Genomic DNA, 21,750 nt, shown 5'->3' with positions numbered 1-21,750 from the left:
CCCATGATCCATATTTCATATTGTACTAAATATGACAGAAATCAGTCTTTCATTTTTATTTCACAGTTTTTTTCACCTTCTGCCTCTCTCTTTTCTCTATCCGTCATCCTTTCCCTTCTTGTGCCAACTGAGTCCACTTTAATAATGGTGTGTGTGTGTGTGTGTGTGTTTTCAGATCGGTTTGGCCTGGCGCATCAGGCTCGCATCTCTGCGTCTGTGAACGCCATGCGGATCCTCAACACGGGAACAGAAGTGGAAGCTGCAGTGGCAGATGCTCTGGTGAGAGTACAAACACACACACGCGCACATACACACACACACACACACACACAATAATATAAATGTATAACACACACACACACACAAATAATCTAAGCATGCGCACATACACTACCATAAACGTGCACACAAAATTTGCACATGCTAGTGTAGGATACTATGGTGTAGGATACTTTGTAATGTAAATCTGCAGTGAAACCTGTTGAAAAGTAATGTTTATGTAAAGTAATTTTCCTGCATGTGAGGTGTGCGTGTGTGTATGTGCTTTTGGAATGTAAAGTCTGCAGTGCAGCCTATTGAGATGTAATGTACTGTGCTCTTCCCTTCTTTGGTTTTGCTTTTGGTTTTAACCCTTTCAGCTTTTAGGGGACTCCAGGAATAAGGTAGTTGTTTTATCAACGATATCCGACTAAAACCAGCCTCCCTCCGCGCAGCCTCATCCCTCCCACCCGCCACCCATCATCCAGTTGTTCCGCTCCATGCCCTCTAAAAACACTCACTATCATGTCTAGCACGAGCCAGACATTTTAGCTTTCTAAGCATTTGTAAGGTGGGGAGACGATCACAAATGCTCTAACCCCCTATTACTACGCGAACTACTCTTTTCTACTGTGACACACATACTGTACACATACTGTACACACCACACACACACACACACACACACACACACACACACACACACACACACACACACACACACACACACACACACACACACACACACACACACACACACACACACATACACACACACACAGAAATATTGAGTGTAGATGCTCTGTAGGCTTGTTGCTGAGTAGAGTTTGCCATGATCTAAAACTCACATCTTGTAGCTGTATAATCTCACCCTCCGTCGTGGTTGTCTCAGACCTGAACATCTTCTCCGATCGGAACTCGCTGCATGCCCTCCTCCTACTCATCCCCCCTTCCTTATCTTTATCCTCTTCTCTTCTCGTCCTCCTTTTACTCTCTCCTCCTCTTCCCCGTCTCCCTCACACCTCCTCGCCTTCCTCCTCTCACCTCCTCTCTTCTGTTACTACTCCTCTTGCGCTCACATCCCCCTGCCTCTTTTCTTTTCTCATCTTCTCTTTTCCTCTTCTCACCTTCTCATCTTCGCCTCTCTCTTCTCTTTTTACTCCTCCTCTTCTCCTCGTCTCTCCTGCTCTTTTCTCATCTTCTCTTCCCTCTCTTCTGCATTCTGCCTCCACCTCTTGTAGACTGACCCCAGTCCCTTGCCATAGCTGCATGGTTGTAGGTTCCCGTGAGCGCCTGTGTACTGTCCTAATGGGTAGAGATGTGGTTCAGAGAGATTGATGGATTTTTGCTTTGTTTTTGTCTCTTTTTCTCTCTCCCATCTGTCTGCTTATGTTTCCCTCTGTCACTTTGTCCCAATGTTTCTTTGTCCCCATCTCCCCATGTGGGCTTCTTCCATTCATTTCTTTGGTTACTTCTGTGCTATGTCTTCTATTCTTCATCTCTCTCCTTTCCCTATTTTTCATCCACTGTCACACACACACACACACACCTCTTCCCACCTCTTGTTTTGTCTATGTCTCGGTCTCCCTCTCTTTCTGTCTGTCTGCCTTGCTGCGGTCTCTCTACCTTCTCTCTCTCTCTCTCTCTCTCTCTCTCTCTCTCTCTCTCTCTCTCTCTCTCTCTCTCTCTCCCTCCCTCTCTCTCTCCCTCCCTCTCTCTCTCTCTCTCTCTCTCTCTCTCTCTCTCTCTCTCTCTCTCTCTCTCTCTCTCTCTCTCTCTCTCTCTCTCTCTCTCTCTGTCTCTGTGTGTGTGTGTGTTTGTCTGTCCGTCCGCTCCCTCCCTCCCCCAGCGTTGGCCGGTGCGTCGCCGCTACGAGTCTCCCGGCATGTACTCTGACGACGACGCCAACAGCGATGCGTCGAGCGCCTGCTCGGAGCGCTCCTACAGCTCCCGCAACGGCACGGGGGGCCTACCGCACTACATGAGGCAGACGGAGGACGTGGCGGAGGTGCTCAACCACTGTGCCTCCTCCAACTGGTCAGAGAGGAAGGAGGGACTCATAGGACTGCAGAACCTGCTCAAGAGCCAACGCATACTCAGGTGAGATGGGTGGATGATTGGACAGAGAGAGTGATGGAGATGAGTAGAGAGATACAATGCTAAACCACTTAGATGAGGAGGAGGCAGGGAGGGATGAATTGATGGATGGATGTGTAGATTCATGGGTAGATTCGTGGATGGATGGGGGGCAGAAAAAAAGAGAACCACGATGCTAGCTCCATATGGTCTAGGAAGGAGGCACTTCTGAGAAGGCAAAACTTCTGAAGGGGGCAAAAGGTCCTCTTTAAGAAATGCTGCTTTTCTTTGACAGCCATTTGAGGCAATTATGACATGATGATGACGTGACTGTTTGCCTTCTCCTTGTCTCTGCAGCCGTGTGGAGTTGAAGCGACTGTGTGAGATTTTCACCAGGATGTTTGCAGATCCCCACAGCAAGGTAGACACACGCGCACACACACACACACGCACACACATGCACACACAGCAACACTTTTATCACAAGTGCTGTTGAGTATTTGTCCTGTCACGGGTGCATTCACTAATCCTATTCTCTTGTCCCTGCACGGTCTGCGGTGATGTGTGTGGCTGGGTAAAACCAGAGAGTAAGTGTTTGAAATCCTCTTGTCTTTTCCCCTGTTTGACACACAGTTTACACTTTTACAATTATAAATGTATTATTAGTGTGTCATAGTACAGAACATGACAAATCTGACTGCCTGTGTTTTGGTGTTTGTATGTCTGTGTGTGTGTGTGTACACATTTGTGTGTCTGTCTGTCTGTCTGTCTGTCTGTCTGTCTGTCTGTCTGTCTGTGTGTGTGTGTGTGTGTGTGTGCGCGCGCATGTGTGTGTGTGTGTGCATGCGAGCGTGCATGTTTGTCCGTGTGTGTTTCCATGTGTGTGTCCACCAGGTGTTCAGCATGTTCCTGGAGACGCTGGTGGATTTCATCACGCTGCATCGTGAGGACCTGCAGGACTGGCTCTTCGTGCTGCTCACCCAGCTGCTGAAGAAGATGGGGGCTGACCTGCTGGGATCAGTACAGGCCAAAGTGCAGAAGGCACTCGACATCACCAGGTATATATGGAGACACACACACACACACACACACACACACACACACACACACACACACACATAACATGGGTGTAGACCTGCTGGGATCAGTACAGGCCAAAGTGCAGAAGGCACTCGACATCACCAGGTATATATGGAGACACACACACACACACACACACACGGGTGTAGACCTGCTCGGATCAGTACAGGCCAAAGTGCAGAAGGCACTCCGTACTGTATAGACACACTTGCAGGCAGGCAGGCACAAGCACACACACCATTTACAGTGCATACTGTATGCACATAGACACATGCAGAAACACAGGCGGATGCTTCACCGACACACACCCCGGACTGAAATATCTCCGGCATGGTGGTTTGCAATCAGCCATGGGACAGTATAGTAGGGTTCATGTAACATTTGCTCTCATAATAACTTTTAAAAAATCTTGCTGGCAAGATGTAGGTGTGAGCTAAGAAAAGCAGAGAAGGCTTCTTCTCAGCTAATAAAAACAATGAAAGTCTTCAACATAAATAAGTGGTGAGACAGACAGATATGTTGGCCATAATGATAACTTATGTTGATGGAGGAATGGGCCCCCAGACTTGGGCTTATAAATGAAACCACTGCACTAATATCTATAAACTGTGGAGAAGAGCTTGGTGATTGACTTTTCTACTCTTCTGTTTTTATTCCCCATCTCTCTCTCTCTCTCTCTCTCTCTCTCTCTCTCTCTCTCTCTCTCTCTCTCTCTCTCTCTCTCCCTCTCCCTCCATCTCCCCCTCTCCGTCTGCTTTCACAGGGATTCCTTTCCGTACGATCAGCAGTTCAACATCCTGATGCGGTTTATCGTCGACCAGACGCAAACACCCAACCTCAAGGTTGATGGATGTTTTCTTTCTTCACTTTACATGCTCTCTCTTGCTTTTTTTACTCCCTCATGTTGTATTCCTCCCTCTCTCCATTTTCTTTCCTTCTCTTTGCTTTCCCTTTCTTTCTTTCTTTCTTTCTTTCTTTCTTTCTTTCTTTCTTTCTTTCTTTCTTTCTTTCTTTCTTTCTTTCTTTCTTTCTTTCTTTCTTTCTTTCTTTCTTTCTTTCTTTCTTCCTTTTTTCCATCTTGTTTACTTTTTGCTCTTGTCCTTGTCACATACACTCACTCTTGAGCTGTTTATCCTCACAAGGTCTCTCTCTCTCTCTCTCTCTCTCTCTCTCTCTCTCTCTCTCTCTCTCTCTCTCTCTCTCTCTCTCTCTCTCTCTCTCTCTCTCTCTCTCTCTCTCTCTGTCGTTCTGCTGTGGAGATGACAGTGTTTCTCCAGTGTTGTGTGGGAGTGTGGGTGTGTTATTGTTATGGCTGTGGGCTCCTACCCACATGCTCCTCTGTCTGTCTGCCATACTCTCCACACGCTGCTCTGCCACTGCACGCCTGCAAAAGCTGTTTTTGGCCTTTAGGATGCTGTAGTCAGGTCCGATATGGCAGCCCGCTATTTGTTTTCCCCCTTCCCCCTTTCTTCACTTCCAAGTGCTTTGTGGCCATGCTGTGAGGTGCCATACTATACTACCACCACTGGGTTTTGGGTACTCTAGTCAAGTCAGAAATGGCCACATTATTTCTATTTCCCGCCCTCCCTCACTCCATGCCCACGTTGTGAGGTACCATGCTTTTACATTACATTACACTTAGCTGACACTTTTATCTGAAGCGATTTACTGTTATTTTAAGAACAAGGTATTGGTTACAGTCCCTGGAGCAGTGTGGGGTTAGGAGCCTTGCTCATAGGCACGTCACGTCAGTCATGGAGTGAGATAGAGAGTGGAAGGGTGGGATTAGAACCTGCAACTCCCTACTCTAAAGCCACTTCTTGTGTGTGTCACAGTGTCGTACTTTGGGGTGCTCAACAACCTATTGTTTGTTTTTTCTCCCACTCATGCCCACACCCCCTCCATGTAAATGTGGCTTGGCTGTAAGGTGGCAGGTTGTGGTAACTCGGCCACAACCACCAACCACAACATGTCGAACATGGCCCAATGTTTTATCATCCTCTCTCCACTTCCTTTCTACTTCTTGCATACATGTTTGTTTGTTTGTTTTTTTTTTTGTTTGTTTTTTTATGAAGAAGGAATGAGGATTATGGGGTGTTTCCTTTTCAACATCCTAATGTAAAAGAGACCTTTGACTTTTGATCACTGGCTTGTGAGAAATACAAAATATATGATATCGCATCAAGATAGCAAGTAGCAAGGCACCTGTACTGCTCCCGGGACTGTAACCAATACCCCGTTAACTGTAGCTTGCTTTGGATAAAATTGTCAGCTAGGTGTTATGCAATGTGATGTATCATCTTGTGTTTTTTCATCCCATCTCATCTGTTTCCAATCCGCTCAGGTGAAAGTGGCCATCTTGAAGTACATTGAGTCCTTGGCGCATCAGATGGACCCCACAGACTTTGTCAACTCCAGCGAGACGCGACTTGCCGTCTCACGCATCATCACCTGGACCACCGAGCCCAAGAGCTCTGACGTGCGCAAGGTGAGTAGTGCAGGTCTGCAGTACGAGAAAGAAGACTGAGTTCTGAGACACACACATGCTTGGAGAAACACACACACACACACACACACACACACACACACACACACGCACACGCACACAAACACACACACACACACACACACACACACACACACACACACACACACACACACACACACACACACACACACACACACACACACACACACACACACACACACACACACACACACACACAAACGCTTGGAGAATCACACAAGCCACCAGTGTTGATGCACACTCCTGTTGTTCTTATCACACGCACACACATCTCCTCTCATGGGCCTAACTGTACTAGCTAGATGTCTCATGTAGTAGTTGTTTGTCTTTGGGTGAACAATCTTGTCAGCTTTAATAGGTTGCATTTAGAGACTACAGTTGTCTTTCGCTGTACTTAATTTCCTCATGAATATTGTACCATATTATAGTGCCGTAGAGATTGAGTGGGCTCGCTCTGACCACAAGATTGTGTTTTATGAGTGTGGTTGTATAAAACTCAGCGCCAGGCCAGCATCAGCAGTAGGCCTTATTTTTGCTTTTCCTTTGGGTGGCTATGCAGTGTGCCAAGTTTCCACATTCTGCATCACTTACAGTAGCTGCTGGGTTTCAGCCCACAGGAACACAGCAGGAAGGTTTTGCAAAAGGTTTCACTGCGGACCTCTCAGGATCTCATATTTGATTTCATTTTGCTCAAAGTTATCCTCCCAGGAGTTATGAGTGTATGCAAAGCACTTACATTGGTTATAAAGCTAACAGTATAACATTACATGAAATGACAAGGTGAGAAAGAAAACAGGAAAGTTGTTTTAAGTTTTTTTTTTAATTGGACTGGAATTTAGGGACTAAGTTGGTGTAAGTTTTAAGTCTTATTTTCGGTAGGTAAATACTTTTTCCATGTGTTTATGCTCCCCGTGTACTTCTTCACATGTGCCATTTCACTAATCAGTGAAGTAGGCATCAGCTGCTTCAGGAATTTGAATACGTGACATACACTTGAGCTGGGATTTAACACACTGATGGTCACGTTAAAAGAGCATTATTGGGATGAAAAGTCCATCCAGTTGATTGTTGATTTGGTGAGCTGCTGCACTTGATGAGCTGCTGCGACATCCCTCCCTTTACTTGTTTTGCTGTCTCTGTAAGTCTTTACCCACAATCCCCCTCTCTCCCTAACATGTCTGACCCTCTTTATTACCCATGATTCCCCCAGAGCCTGCACGGCTGGGCAGGGGAGGACTGGGCTGGCCGGCCCGGCGGTTTGCTCTCCGTGCCCACGGAGAGTAACATGGAGGAGAGATGCAAGCAGGTGATACAAGTGACCATCCCCAACCGTCCCTCGACCTCTCATCTTTTACCTCCGACCTGGGGGAAAAACAACCAGCCAACCTGTCCCGTCCGCCTCGTCTCAAACCCTAAACTTCCCTGCCCTTTCCTTCTCTGCTAAGCTAGTTTCCCTTTTGTCCCGTCCCACCCACCCAGAAGCCTTCTAAACCTATTCTTTGGGCTGTTCACTAGTTACTCCTTTCTCCTACTTTCTCTACTCTACTCTTTCTTTTTCTTTCTCTATTTGTTCTTGTTTTCCCCCTCCTATTCTGTAAACTAGTTTTGTCTTCATGGTGGAGGATAGACAATATTTTCCTTTTTTTAGTTGGTAAAAAGTCTTCAGTAGCTCCAAGCAGAGAATTGAGCAACGCCTTTTATGACGTCTGTATTCATAAGACTCATTCATAACACATTCGTAAATGGTAATAATGCCTTTGTAAATGTTTCTTGTATTCGTGACTGCACTCATAATGCACATATTTGAGCAAAGCTTTTTAACTAAGAATCCGTTGTTAGAATACGTCTCATGACATTGCAATATAGTGCCTTAGTGCAGGCGGAGTATCTGTAGATTTTTCTCAATACTTTTACTTCAAAGTGCATTGTATGCCTTTATGGATATGTTTCTGAAGTCTTCTGAATATAAACGTCACAAAAAGTGTTGCAAAAAGTGCAGAGTGTGATTATAGCTAGATAAAGAAAAGTTTTGTTGTGCTCTATAGCTAAACAGAATTTAGTGTTAGTCTACTTTTGGGAAAGTGTTTGCCTTCAAAGTCTTCCAACTGTTTTGTCTACACTGACTACTCTGAGTGATTCCTTCTTCTGTAACAGCTAACGGGCTGTGCGACCAGCCTCATCTGGCCGACTTGCATGCGGACTAGCAATCCCTTCAAACCAAACAAGAAACCTTTTTTCCAATCCTTTTCTTTCAAAGTCCTTTTTTCTCTCTCGTTCTTCTTAAATTGCGTCTGGTCTCAGACTGGTGGAATGCCTAGGGGGTGATCAAATGTCCTACCGCTAACATGCGATGCTGTGCGCCGGTGTCCACAAGGCTGTCCTCTGTGGCAATGGTGTGCGGTGCGGTCTGCCTTGCATGAACTACCAAAGTTGTAAGCCTGGGCCTACGAATATGAGCATCTGTGTGTATGAGTGTCATAAACTCTTGGAAGAGCTTCAGTCAAAAGATTTAAGTTTTATGCAACTGAACAACTTTTGGAAGCTCAGGTCTGATTTGTTGCATACAACTTAGATCCTTTGATTACCATAACCTGCATGAATCAATAGCTTAATCTTCTTCCGCTCTTTCTGTTTGTGTGTCTGGGGGTGTGTACCTGTGTGCCTGTGCGTGTCCGTGTCCGTGCGTGTGTGTGTTGGTAATCCAGGCTGCTCAGATGGTACTGATCTCGTTGTTTGAGCTGAACACTCCTGAGTTCACCATGTTGCTGGGAGCGCTGCCCAAGACCTTCCAGGACGGAGCCACCAAGCTGCTACACAACCACCTCAAGAACTCAAGCAACGCAGCAGTGGTAATTAACACACACACACACACACACACACACACACACACACACACACACACACACACACACACACACACACACACACACACACACACAAGCCGTCTGTATACGCAGCATGACCAGTGTGTAATGGACGGTAATGTAATGATTCTCTGTCTCCCTCTAACTGCAGGGTTCCCCCAGTAACACAGTGGGCCGCACCCCTGCTCCTCGCCACTCCACCAGCCGCACCAGCCCCCTCACCTCCCCCACCAACTGCTCCCATGGGGGGCTCTCGCCCAGGTACACACACACACACACACACACACACACACACACACACACACACACACACACACACACACACACACACACACACACACGCACACACGCATACGCGCATACACACATACACACATACACACAACAAAGCCAATAGTGTGCCCAATGTGTCTGCTTGTACTAAATGCAGTGTGTTGAAAAAAAAGACATAATGATGTGAAGTTATACTTACTGTGTATATTCTGTAAAGGGTGAAACATTTGGAGGGAATCTGTAGTACGATTACATTATAACTCACTTGCTCCGTGTTGGTTTTCTGAATTCCCTACAAGTAGGTGGTTGTTAGTAAGAGAGAAGTTGCGTGCGTGTGTGTGCTTTTCATGGCTGTTGAGCGTGTTCTGTGGATCTCCACAATGCTGTGCATGTATGTATGATGGAGCACAGACTCCCACACATTTTGCTATAAACCTGCTTTATTCACAGCATGAGCTCTAGGACAATATGCTGGTGAAAACCTACTGCATACTCTGTTTTTTTATTAAAGTAGTGATTATGTCAAGCTACCCCTATCCCCCAATTGCTAGCATGGCATGCCTGAACAATACAAAATATTGCTGCTTGGAATGCAACAGGCTCCCCCAGCGAACGGACAAACTATTTTATTTATTTATATTATGTATTTATATACTTAAACAGGGCTTTAACAGAAGTTAGTTTTGCGTTGATTCTTTAATTTAAGACGCAAAAGAAATTCTTTCACTTTTTTCTCTTCCTCCCTTCTTTCTCCTCACTGCACCCATTACTTTACGCCCATCATTCCTCCCTCTCTTTTGCTCTCTTTTGCTCTCTTTTGCTCTCTTTTGCTCTCTCTTGCTCTCTCTCTCTCTCTCTCACACACACACACACACACACACACACACACACACACACACACACACACACACACACACACACACACACACACACACACACACACACACTTGCTCCCTCTCTCTCTTTCTCCTTCTCTCTCTTTCTCCTGCTCCTTTTCTGTCTTCACTCTCTCTCGTCCTCTCCTCTCCTCGTCCTTTCCGCTCCTCTTTGCATCTCCCTCACTCCGCCCAGTCGTGTGTGGGGCTGGAGTAGTAATGGCTTGGCTAAGCACCCCGCTCCCTTCCCCTCGCCCCTCAGCGTCTCCTCTCCCCACTCCTCCTCCCCTCTCACCACCTCCTCTCCCCACTCCTCCTCCCCCTCCTCCACCCCGGCCGTCCCCTCTCCTAGGGGACCCCCTCGCCGCGTTTTCTCCCCCAGGTAACGCTCTTTGGTTTGGGGAAAAAGACATGCACACACACACACACACACACCATGCTTTCTCTCATCTCAAATGCATACATGCACACATATACACGCGCGCACACACGCACACACACACATACACACATGACTGTCTCGTCTCACATCTTTGAGTTTCTGGCTGTGTTTCAAGCCCTTGCTTTGCCCCGCCCCGTTTGTGTGTATGCGTGCGTGCGCCCCCAATGCTGTCGCTATCCCTCATGTCTTGCACCGCTCCGCTGCTGGCCATCCTGCGTGTGTGTGTGTGTCTGAGAGAGTGAGTTTGAGAGAGTGTGTGAGAGAGAGAGAGAGAGACAGACTACAGAGAGACTGTGAATGACAGAACACGGTGAAATTGCCGGTGCCATCGACACCAGTGTCTTTTCCCATTGTGTTTAACACGTTGGTTGTCTGTGTGTTCATCACATGGGGTTGTTGTCACCGTGTCTTTTGAGGTCTGCTTCTTGTGTCGATAATCGGCATGTTGTTGTCATGTGTGGGTGTTTGGTCCCACTGACCTAGATAATGGACAGCGGGCTTCTACAGAACTACTTTCAACTGTTTTGAAGCATCTGTGATTGATCTGTGAGAATTCTTCTGCCCCAAATTTCCGGAAGTGTACTTAAGCAATGCTAAAACAAGCGCTGATAGGCCGACGACCCCTTGCTCGTTGTGTTTGATTTTCAATGAAAATAACTCTAACACTTTTAACTGTCAATCAACCTAAAAATGCTCATTGGTCATTTAAACAATTAAATGGCTCTCTAAAATAAAGGGTCAGGGTTGTTTGAAAGGGATGGGAAACTACTGTTCGAAAAAAACTGTGATACATTGTTTCAAGTCTCCCGTAAAGATGCATGGGAAATGGCACTCTACTTCCTTCTTCCCTGAAATTGTCACATGTCCCGCCCCCAACCATTGCTTGACTTATGAACAAACATACAGCGTCCACTATGTTTAGGTCAGTGTTTGGTCCCAAAGGATATGATTAATTTGTGAAGTTGCTTGCTTCCTCTTGACACATTTTGTCATTTTGTGTCATGTGGTTCCCTTGATGTTTCCAACGATTATCTTGAGAGTAAAAGCTGAATGCCTGCACACTTGCTCACCTTTTTACTTTTTAAAAATTCTTTTCAGTGAGCGTTTTCAAACCACTCAGTCACTCATCATCAGACTTTAAGACTAGAAGTCTGATGAAGCGCGAGTACAGTATCTCAGGGGGACAAAATTCACTTTGAAGGGAAAAAAATCTAAATGGTAGCAAGTGTGCGTACATTCAGCTTCATTTTCATAGTTGTATGACCCTTTTGTCCTGCACCTGCAGTTTGGATGTTTTACAACAATTACACCATGTCAGACTTCTCCCCGTATTTTGTGTGTGTGTCTTCATATTGGTCAATGAGGCTTTAAGTAGTGGCATACGTCAGGGCGGTGTATCCACAGCTAGTGCCACTATTTTTTGGATCAGATCATTTTTGTTGTTTTTAGTGGATTATCTAATCAGCATATTCATTGCAGTACATTAATTACCAATTAATAATTCATTTATAAGCATTAGCTGTGGTTGTACTACCTGACGTCATTGACCCATATGTGTGCGTGTGTATCTGAACATGTGTCCTTGTGCCCTCGTCAGCATGATGGAGTTTGACACAGAGAATATGAACAGCGATGAGATCTACAGCTCTCTACGAGGTGTCACGGAGGCCATCCAGAGCTTCAGCTTCCGAAGCCAAGAGGACAGCATGGAGCCTGCACGCAAACGAGATGACCAGGTACCACACACACATTTGATTTATTTTATTTGGATCCAAGAGACAAGTAAGGAGTACAAGATGCAAACATTGTGGAAGAGGTTAAATGATTGGTGGTTAATGAATGGTTAAAAGGCTGACAGACTACATACCTATACCAGTACATGCCTTGCTGTAGCATTAAAACAAAACACCTTTTTCTCCATATGTGCAAACTACCAATAACAGCTGAAACTGAACAGAACTTTGCCAATTTTTTTGCGCCCCTTTTTTGCATCCCTCCCAACTGCAGTCCTCTTACCACATTCTTATGTACATGCCCCAAACTTCCAAATATCAATATTACCTGCCTACACTGATATCCCAGCTGGGAAAAGCGCTCTACCAATGGTTGATATTTCAGTAATTTAGAATAGTAGCACTTGTCCATGTACAAGTCAAAACAGCATCCCACCTCAACTATACATACAGAGTTCTCAGATGAATTTATAACCACAATATCTGGTCTGTTTGGAATGTTTTTAAAATAGTCCTCGTCAGGTATGTCATGGTGAAACCAGTTATTTTTCACAGTGCTGTGTTGAAAGAACTTGCAGTCATGTCCCTTGGTGTGTTATTTTCAAATCCTTTGTGACCAGATCGACCAGGCGGTCATGCCTGGCCACATATTGTCCTTTGTAATCATTGCATCCATTTAGGATGTGGGCCACTGTTTCATATTCTTGGTTGTTTGTATGTAGTATGCAAAACGGGTCATGTTTTGATGGATACCATGTTGCCAGGTTGTATTTTGTTGCGAGGCACTGCAGTCTTGCTTTGATGGTAAAGACAAGAATTTCACCTGGAACAGAGTTGTTCTTAAAAACAGAATGGGACACAGATTGATCAGCAAATTGTAGTAGTGCTAATTTTCCTTTAAGTTTTAAACCTTTCCAGTGCTCTGCACACACACACACACACACACACACACACACACACACACACACACACACACACACACACACACACACACACACACACACACACACACACACACACACACACACACACGGTAGAGGAGGTACAATACAAACACACACCAATTAAACAAAAATACTTCACCCTTGATTTTTAAGGCAAACACACACACACACACACACACACACACACACACACACACACACACACACACACACACACACACACACTCCATTACGATCTGAACGCTCCATGTCCTCATCTTGCCCCTCCAGTCTGGTGGCACGGCGTCCTCAGGGGCTGACCAGCGCGTGGGCCCAGACACGGTGGACAGCAGCAGCAGCGGTGGGCGTACGGCATTAGACAACAAGACGTCTCTTCTGAACACCCCGTCCCCCCGGGCCTTCCCCGGCCCTCGCTCCGGCCTGCGGGACTACAACCCCTACAACTACACCGACTCCATCACTGCAGCGTACGACCGCACCGCGCTCAAGGAGGCCGTGTTCGACGACGACGTGCACGAGCACATCAGAGATGGTCAGTTTTTGTTTGGTTTAGGGATGCGCCGATTCTGATACTGGTATTGGTATTGGAGCTGATCCTTGCTCATTCTACTCATACTTGTACTCGTCAAACGCTCACCGATACCCGGCACCGATACTGTGATTACAAGAAACATGAGATTTTCATATTCCATTCCCTCTTACAGGTAGGAGGCAGGAAGGTGGGGAGAACAAGATCATGCATCCCAAAGCCTTCCCCACAGGTAAGATGGCCCCTCTCTCTCTCTCTCTCTCTCTCTCTCTCTCTCTCTCTCTCTCCCTCTCCCTCTCCCTCTCCCTCTCTCTCTCTCTCTCTCTCTCTCTCTCTCTCTCTCTCTCTCTCTCTCTCCCTCTCCCTCTCTCTGCCATACTAATATGGAGCTCCTATTCCCCATAGGTACGGCGCAGCAGCTGGAGTTGGTGGGAGACCTGCTGAAGGAGTTGTCTGGTGCGGGGGAGCGCGTTGAGGAGCGCCGGGCCGCCCTGCTGGAGCTGCTCAAGGTGACCCGCGAGGACTGCCTGGCCGTCTGGGACGAGCACTTCAAGACCATGCTGCTGCTGCTACTGGAGACACTCGGGGACAAAGATGTGAGACACACACACACACACACACACACACACACACACACACACACACACACACACACACAAACACACAAACACACACACACACACACACACTCCAGCCTGACCTAAAGGCTAACCCTATCCCTAAAACCATACGGGTACTTATAGATACACGCAATATCACACATGCACACAGCCTGTCCTTCTGGGACAATTACTTAAGATCATGCTTCTACTGCTAAAGGCATTCGAATACACTCACAAAATCGCAAACACATTCCCATATTCCCAACATCTGGCACATGGATGGAATGGATTTTACATAACACATGCCATCCGTGCCCTTTGTATTTCCTGAATACTGGTTCTCATCGCGTTTGTTGTTCTCTGCCCGAGGGGTCCTGAGTGTTCATTCTTTGTGCGTGTGTGTGTGTGTGTGTGTGTGTGTGTGTGTGTGTGTGTGTGTGTGTGTGTGTGTGTGTGTGTGTGTGTGTGTGTGTGTGTGTGTGTGTGTGTGTGTGTGTGTGTGTGTGTGTGTGTGTGTGTGTGTCCGCATGCAGCACACCATTCGTGCCCTGGCCCTGCGTGTACTGAGGGAGGTGTTGAGGAACCAGCCGGCGCGCTTCAAGAACTATGCAGAGCTTACCATCATGAAGACACTGGAGGCACACAAGGACTCACATAAAGAGGTGAGGCACGCACGCACGCACGCACGCACGCACGCACGCACGCACACACACACACACACACACACACACACACACACATACAGTATGCAGAGTTTACCGTCATGAAGAGACACTGGAGACTCACAAGGACTCACACAGAGAGGTATGGTGTGTGTGTGTATGTGTATTGCACACAGACTAACACCCTCTTCCTTACCACCCTGATTGATTACCACCTCACCACTTCCACCTCTATTCCCTGTCTAGGTGAAAAGGCCAGAAAATGAAGCAGCGCCCCCACTAGATAGTTCCATCAGTTCCACACACGCACGTGCTGACAGCCTCTCTCTCTCTCTCTCCCACCCGTTTCTCTGTGTCCCTTTCAGGTGGTTCGTGCAGCTGAAGAGGCAGCGTCCACACTGGCCACTTCCAGCCACCCAGAGCAGTGCATCAAGGTGCTGTGCCCCATCGTGCAGACGGCCGACTACCCCATCAACCTGGCGGCCATCAAGATGCAGACCAAGGTCATCGAGCGCATCGCCAAGGAGCCACTCACACTACTGCTGCCCGACATCATACCAGGACTGCTGCAGGTAGATATGCACGTGCGGACACACACACACACACACACACACACACACACACACACACACACACACACACACACACACACACACACACACACACACACACACACACACACACACACACATACCTAGCCTCCTTGATGATTGGATATGACCCAGGGACGTATATGACCTTGTGACTCAAACATGCATAACTTATGACACAACCTCAACTTGATGACGTGCATCCCATCCATTGATCTATTGGCCTGATATTCTGTGTGTTTATGTGTGTGTTTGCAGAGCTATGACAACACTGAGAGCAGCGTGCGCAAGGCCAGTGTCTTCTGTCTGGTGGCCCTCTACTCTGTGATTGGAGAAGACCTCAAGCCACACCTCACACAGCTGACTGGCAGCAAGGTACAAAACACACACACACACACACACACACACACACACACACACACACACACACACACACACACACATACACATACACATACACATACACATACACATACACACACACACACACACACACTACTCAAACAGCTGACTGGCAGGAAGGTACATGGACACGCATGATACACACAACCACCACACAAAAGAGAAAGTGGCCTGTTTTCCTTGCTTCATTTTTACATTGGTTACATCTAGGTTCTTTGTATTGTTTAGTCTCTTAAAGGTGCACTGCATAATATTTGTGTGTGTTTATTTCCAGAGGTCATGCCGCCCCTTCACAAATGTTACCTTTTTCATGAATACTTACCAACACCATCAAATTCTAAGTTTCCATTATGTCTGGGAAAAATTGCATTTTTCATACATTGTCAGCCATTTTGTCAGAAGTAGACAACCATTGGCAACTTTGTGATTGTAAGACCAACTCCCCTAGCCTGGGCCAATAGCCGACTGTTGACTCCGTCAATCAGTCTGGCAAAAGCCATGAGGAATCCGTCTCCGTGGACGATGGGAGATGGTCTAATCTTACTCATTTAAATGAATTAAAGTTCCAAACTCAAATTAAAACCCATATTGTGCTTTATTGGCATGCCTGTTACGTTATAGCGTCGCAAAAGCATACAAATAACAAAACGAAAGTGTGCATATAGTTACCATAACCAATCAGTAACGGAGCTCGCGGGTGAGTTCTACGTCACTCTCAACTGTTTGCTGATTGGCGAAACACTGAGAGAACCGAGCTCGAGGCTTTTGCCAGACAATGTGCGGAGCCAAAATCTTTGAGTGGAGTACAGAGGATGGCGTCGCGAGGCTACAACTCCCCTATCACTATGCCACACCTTGCCCCTAAGCATGTGGATTTTTGTACAGGCAAAGTGTTTTTTTTTTTTTATTGATGATATCTAATGTGCAGGGGCGCCCCCAGAAATTTTGGGCCCCATGAAGGATTTGAATTTTGGGCCCCCTTAAGTGCCCCAGTCAGTGCCTGTAACACCTTTCACCCCCTTATGGCACCCATGCTAATTTGTGTCTACCCTTCACTGTTCTCTTTTCCTCAGATGAAGCTCCTGAACCTGTACATCAAGAGGGCCCAGACCACCAACAGCAACAGCAGCAGCTCCTCTGATGTCTCCTCCTACAGCTAAAGACCCCGCCCTCCAGTCCTCCAGTCCTCCAGTCCTCCAATCAAAAACCACCACTACTCACTACGCTCCGTCCTGCCCTATCCTGCCCTGCCTTGCCCCTCTGTATGTTGCCCTATTGACATCCCAGGTAAAAGGCAGTGGGAAACAGCTGCTGGCTGGATCCTTACCACTAGACCACCAGGGAACTGGTGGAGGGGTGGTAGAGGTACCTTATTTTACCCCACCCTTACCTGTTCTACAGTACACACCCCTGAGGGTCTCCACCTCTTCTTCTTCACCCTAGAAAGACACTTCCTTCTTTCTATCCTGTCGGCTGCCTAGTAATCAGTTTTGGTTACCATCTTTACTTATTATTATTAGAACAACATTTTATAGGTTTTTGCATCTCCTGTCTGTTAGCTCCACCCCAGGCCTTCAAATATGTTTTTGTTTTGTCCTGTTCTGTTTCCGTTAGTTTGTTTACTCCATCACTCCATTTATGATTGCATGTTTGTGTCTGTGTGTGTGCGTGTATCTACAGTGTTTTTAGATTATTTGTGTGATTGTGTGTGTGTGTGTGTGTGTTTGTGGGTGGGTGGGGGTTGTTGAATGTAAAAGGGGCTCTTCTGGGGTCTCTATGACGCTAACGCTGTCTCGCTGTTCCCCAGATCTCTTGTAATGATATGAGTCGTAGTTGGAAGAACACGGACACATTCAATGGGCATTTTACAACTCGTACTGTACCTAGTGGAAGTGTTGACAACTCAAAATTCAAAATGGCCGTCTGTGCAGTTACAGGATGTACGTACTTGACATGTATTTGTTTTTCACAAAGCCCATGGAAAGTGAAGAAACTGTGAAGTTTTTAGGGAAATTGTTCTGTTTATGTGTCCGCAATCACCACATTTTTTGTGTGTTTGTTTTTGGGGTTGTTTTTTTTTTTTTTTGTTCTTCAGGGTGTGGGTGTCCCTTCAGTTACATTCTACCAAGGATGCGTTTTTCGACAACATTGTTGCTAACTATGCTAATCACTTAGTGGGTTACGAAGTTACTAGCTAGCAACAACGCTTTTGAGAAATGACATCAGGATTGAGTTTTTGTTTTGTTGTGTGCTAGAACGTTGCGTTATCGTTTGGCTGGCCCATTGATCTGCGTTTCACAACTCTTGTCTGTCCCATGCACGGGGGGTCAAAGGTGACTATTAGTCATGTGAGAAAGGAACCGTTTTATTTTTCTGTTATTTTTCACAAGGACCACTTTATTTGTAATGTTATTTGCATTCCTTTTTTTCTTTTTCGTTTTTCATTATTGAGGACCAGGTTATGCAAGAAAGGTTTATATATACGGTATATGATTATGTATCACATTAGGAGTATTGTTACTTTATTAAAAATAATAAAAGAAGTGATACTAATCTGAGGTAATTGGTAGTTATTTAATGCTGGAATTCAAAAATAAATAAATAAAATAAACTTATCAGTGTTTTATTGTAGAATCCCCAGACCGGATGTATGGCTAGGCGAAATATTAATTGTTTTTATTTATATTATCAGGGGAAACTTGTTTTTGGACAATCTCAGTTGCATAGTTTTTTTGCTGTTGTTTTTTTTTGTTGTTGTTGGTTTTTTTCATACAAGCCTTCCTTTTAAAATAGACAATGAGTGCTAGAGAACAAAATTTCAAATTTCTTACGAAAGAAAAACAAAACTGTGGAGGTGTATCAGTATCAAAAAATGTCAATTTGAGGTTTTTTGGCAGAGCAATAATCTTAGGAAAGAGAAAAAAGAACAAATGATCCAAATTGGATTTGCTCATATTCAGCGCACTGTTTCCAAAAAAAAAAGAAAGAAAAATTGTCCCCACCTAGTAACACTATCCCCCATAATATTTGCTGACTTTGTTAAGAAGTCATCAAGTTAAAAGAGGTGAAATTCACAGACTTTCTTGGCTGCTTAACATGACGCAGTGCAAGGTTGACGCCTAACCTTATGTCTGTACTGTACTTACTGTACTGAATGTTGAAGTACTACACAATTTTTTGGGGATGGGATTGTATTGGGAAGGACTCTTTGAACACTAGTTGGCCTTAACTGAGTACTGTCTGACACCATGGAGAATCTTAACCTATGCTGACTGTGTCCCTACCCTAAAATTGTGGATTAGGGTAGAGAGCAGGGTTTAGGCTCAGTACTAAAGGAGAGTACTTTCTGAATGGAAGCGGTGTTGTTTTTTTCTGTTGTTTTTGGTTTTGATTTGATTTTCATCCATGTCTTACTTATTTATGGAAGATGTCTGTATGTCTGCTATGTACTTCTTCCCAGATGCGATTGTGGAGCTTTGGGCAGTTCTGTTTTTAAAAAAAGAAAGAAAGAAAAAGAAAAGCTTTATATAATAATATCTATCTATAAATATTACACACACCTTTCAACCAACCGAAGGCCTCCGCTCTGCCAGGTTTTAACACGTAGTGTAAAGAAAAATGACTCACCTTTTTTCTTTTCTCCCTCTACTTCTTCCTCTTTTTGCACGCTAAGCAAACTGCATGGATCTTTTCTTTTTATTTGCTTTTGCCGCAACTGCAGTCCTGCAGAAACCAAATCCAACACTCCTCTCTCTCCCTCATCTCTCTCTCCCTCTCTCCTCCTCATCTCTCTCTCTCTCTCTCTCTCTCTCTCTCTCTCTCTCTCTCTCTCTCTCTCTCTCTCTCTCTCTCTCTCTCTCTCTCTCTCTCTCTCTCTCTCTCCCCCTCCCCCTCCCCCATCGCTCCTTAGCCCACCTGTACACGTCAGCACCATGTCTGTGTTGCTCAAGCGTGCCTGTCCACTAGCCGAGCTGTAAGGGAAAGCGTTGTTGGCTGCTCTTCAAAAACCTTCCAGTGCTTGAGGTGTTGTTAAGAGACTGGTGTTGTTCCCATAGGCAGTACTGTATGCATAGACTTAGCAGATACAGTCGTTGGTTGGTACTGCTTCAGAGTACAGTCCACGGTAACTGTAACGGTAACTGTATTTAAAAGACAGTGTTACCCAGGCCACTTTCTTACATAGCAGGGAGTGCTCTTGGTACTACTTTTTGTCGGAGTGTACTGTACAAGTAACACACACACTCACACACTCACTCTCACACACACACACACACACACACACACACACACACACACACACACACACACACACACACACACACACACACACATACACGCTCCTGCTGCTAAGACTGTTGTGGTTTTAGGAGCGTTGTTACTGTACATGTTGAGTCTACTCCCCACACCCCATGTTTGGGAGAAAATCTTGCTTAGTTGGGAGAAAATTATTGTGTTGAAATTGCACACTTGGAGAAAACAAACGCAAAAAGAAAAACGAAAGGGTCTCCTTGAAGCCTAACCACACCATCTGCTTCCTTTATCATCCACTTGATCATCTTGCAAAGGAAAATGGTTGAAATGTGTTTTTTCTTTTGCCACGACTGCGAGAGGCAGACAGAGATCTTGTGTTTGCTCACTCGAGTTGTACTTTGAGGGAGATGAGGTTGTTTATTAAGACATGGCAAGTTTGAATATGTACCGCTTCATTGCTCAGCTAATGTTGACCATTAGGAATGGCGTTATCTGCAAACTTAACTGCTTACTGCGCATGCCCTTGCTCTCTCTTTTTTATTTCTCCATCTCAGCTTCTTGGACCTGTATGTATTTATGTTTTATTTTTTTTCTTGGTGTGTATTATTGATGACAACTGTACATATGACCCATTTTTCTTCCTTTTTTGTTTCTTTTGTTTTGTTGTCAAGTCACTTGTGATGGAAATTTGCAAAATGAAGTTAATTTTGCTTTAGAAATAAAGAATAAAAACCTCAGTTTTCCAGTTTTTGGGGCCTCCTCTTTTTTGTCTACTGCAGTTTCACCTGAAAGACCTACTTGCCTAACAAGTAATTTAGGTTATCCATTGTTTCATTGTTGTCTGAGTTCTGCCACTGTAGACAGTTGACCTGCTATTGTTGTTGAACTAAGTTCAGTACACAGGGGGGCAAAACTAACCAGACCTGCTGACCAAACCAAAATGCTGTTGTTCCACTGTCCTATACGTCCTCATACACTCCATATTCTACATCAATGGTTAGTCCCAACCTTTTTTTGTCCTGCTCACCCCCTAAGCCATTTTGTCACATTATGAGTACGGTCTTCCCCCATGCTCTATATCTGTTCCTCAGTCCCAATTTAACTAAACTCCATATATTATTTATTATTACATGTCCACGTACCCGTAGTGGTAGGCCTACACACACCCCTGGTTGGGAGCCAGTGTTCTACATCAGTGGTTCTTAACATTGTCTCTTGGGTACCAGTAAGGGGGTCTTCAAGAATAAATGTTAAGAACTACTGGTCTACATAGTACATCTACATCTACTCTATTGTGAAGCTCTTCTTGTTTCAGTTAACAGTCTATGTACACTCTACTCTGTTCTGAATGTCTTACCAGTCGACCTAGTGGTAATTTTATGTCAGTCACTGGGTCACAGGAAATGTTAATGGGCCGTATCGGGCTCCCAGGCTTCTAGTTGAACAGGCCTGTAGTAGAGCCTACTCCCTCTTGGATGTGGGCAAAGATGTTGAAGGGAAGAAGGTTCACTCACATGATAAGTGCACTTTGGCTGCCTTTGGGAGTCGTCTTCTACTGTCAGTACTGGTGCCATGGTGAAGTGCAATGCCCCTACTGCCGGGGCTGGAGTTTGGAACGGTTCACATGAGACGTGAGTTTTTG

At 45.5% G+C, this 21,750-nt stretch overlaps 1 protein-coding gene across 7 annotated transcripts in view; it reads left to right on the top strand.

Moving 5' to 3' along the window:
- Nucleotides 1-20,856, top strand: part of LOC134459192 (CLIP-associating protein 1-B-like) — a 95,396-nt gene extending 74,540 nt beyond the window's left edge. For 3 of the 7 annotated variants that reach the window (XM_063211480.1, XM_063211479.1, XM_063211483.1), the window contains 18 exons: nt 176-279; nt 639-662; nt 2,108-2,358; nt 2,692-2,755; nt 3,229-3,392; nt 4,178-4,256; nt 5,759-5,902; nt 7,152-7,247; nt 8,647-8,790; nt 8,957-9,066; nt 11,993-12,131; nt 13,343-13,604; nt 13,777-13,833; nt 14,007-14,197; nt 14,737-14,865; nt 15,231-15,437; nt 15,714-15,830; nt 16,931-20,856. In XM_063211480.1, the coding sequence (XP_063067550.1) occupies nt 176-279; nt 639-662; nt 2,108-2,358; nt 2,692-2,755; nt 3,229-3,392; nt 4,178-4,256; nt 5,759-5,902; nt 7,152-7,247; nt 8,647-8,790; nt 8,957-9,066; nt 11,993-12,131; nt 13,343-13,604; nt 13,777-13,833; nt 14,007-14,197; nt 14,737-14,865; nt 15,231-15,437; nt 15,714-15,830; nt 16,931-17,017 (2,369 nt within the window). In that variant the 3' untranslated portion in view covers nt 17,018-20,856. The remainder of the gene's footprint in view (nt 1-175; nt 280-638; nt 663-2,107; nt 2,359-2,691; nt 2,756-3,228; nt 3,393-4,177; nt 4,257-5,758; nt 5,903-7,151; nt 7,248-8,646; nt 8,791-8,956; nt 9,067-11,992; nt 12,132-13,342; nt 13,605-13,776; nt 13,834-14,006; nt 14,198-14,736; nt 14,866-15,230; nt 15,438-15,713; nt 15,831-16,930) is intronic. The other 4 variants (XM_063211485.1, XM_063211482.1, XM_063211481.1 and 1 more) reach the window with 3 other exon arrangements.
- Nucleotides 20,857-21,750: the final 894 nt, after the last annotated feature.

The sequence above is a fragment of the Engraulis encrasicolus genome, chromosome 12 (genome assembly GCF_034702125.1).
Source record: "Engraulis encrasicolus isolate BLACKSEA-1 chromosome 12, IST_EnEncr_1.0, whole genome shotgun sequence".
Lineage (NCBI taxonomy): Eukaryota > Metazoa > Chordata > Actinopteri > Clupeiformes > Engraulidae > Engraulis > Engraulis encrasicolus.
The sequence above is the reverse complement of the archived record's forward strand: the minus strand, read 5'-3'. Positions and strand labels throughout refer to the sequence as shown.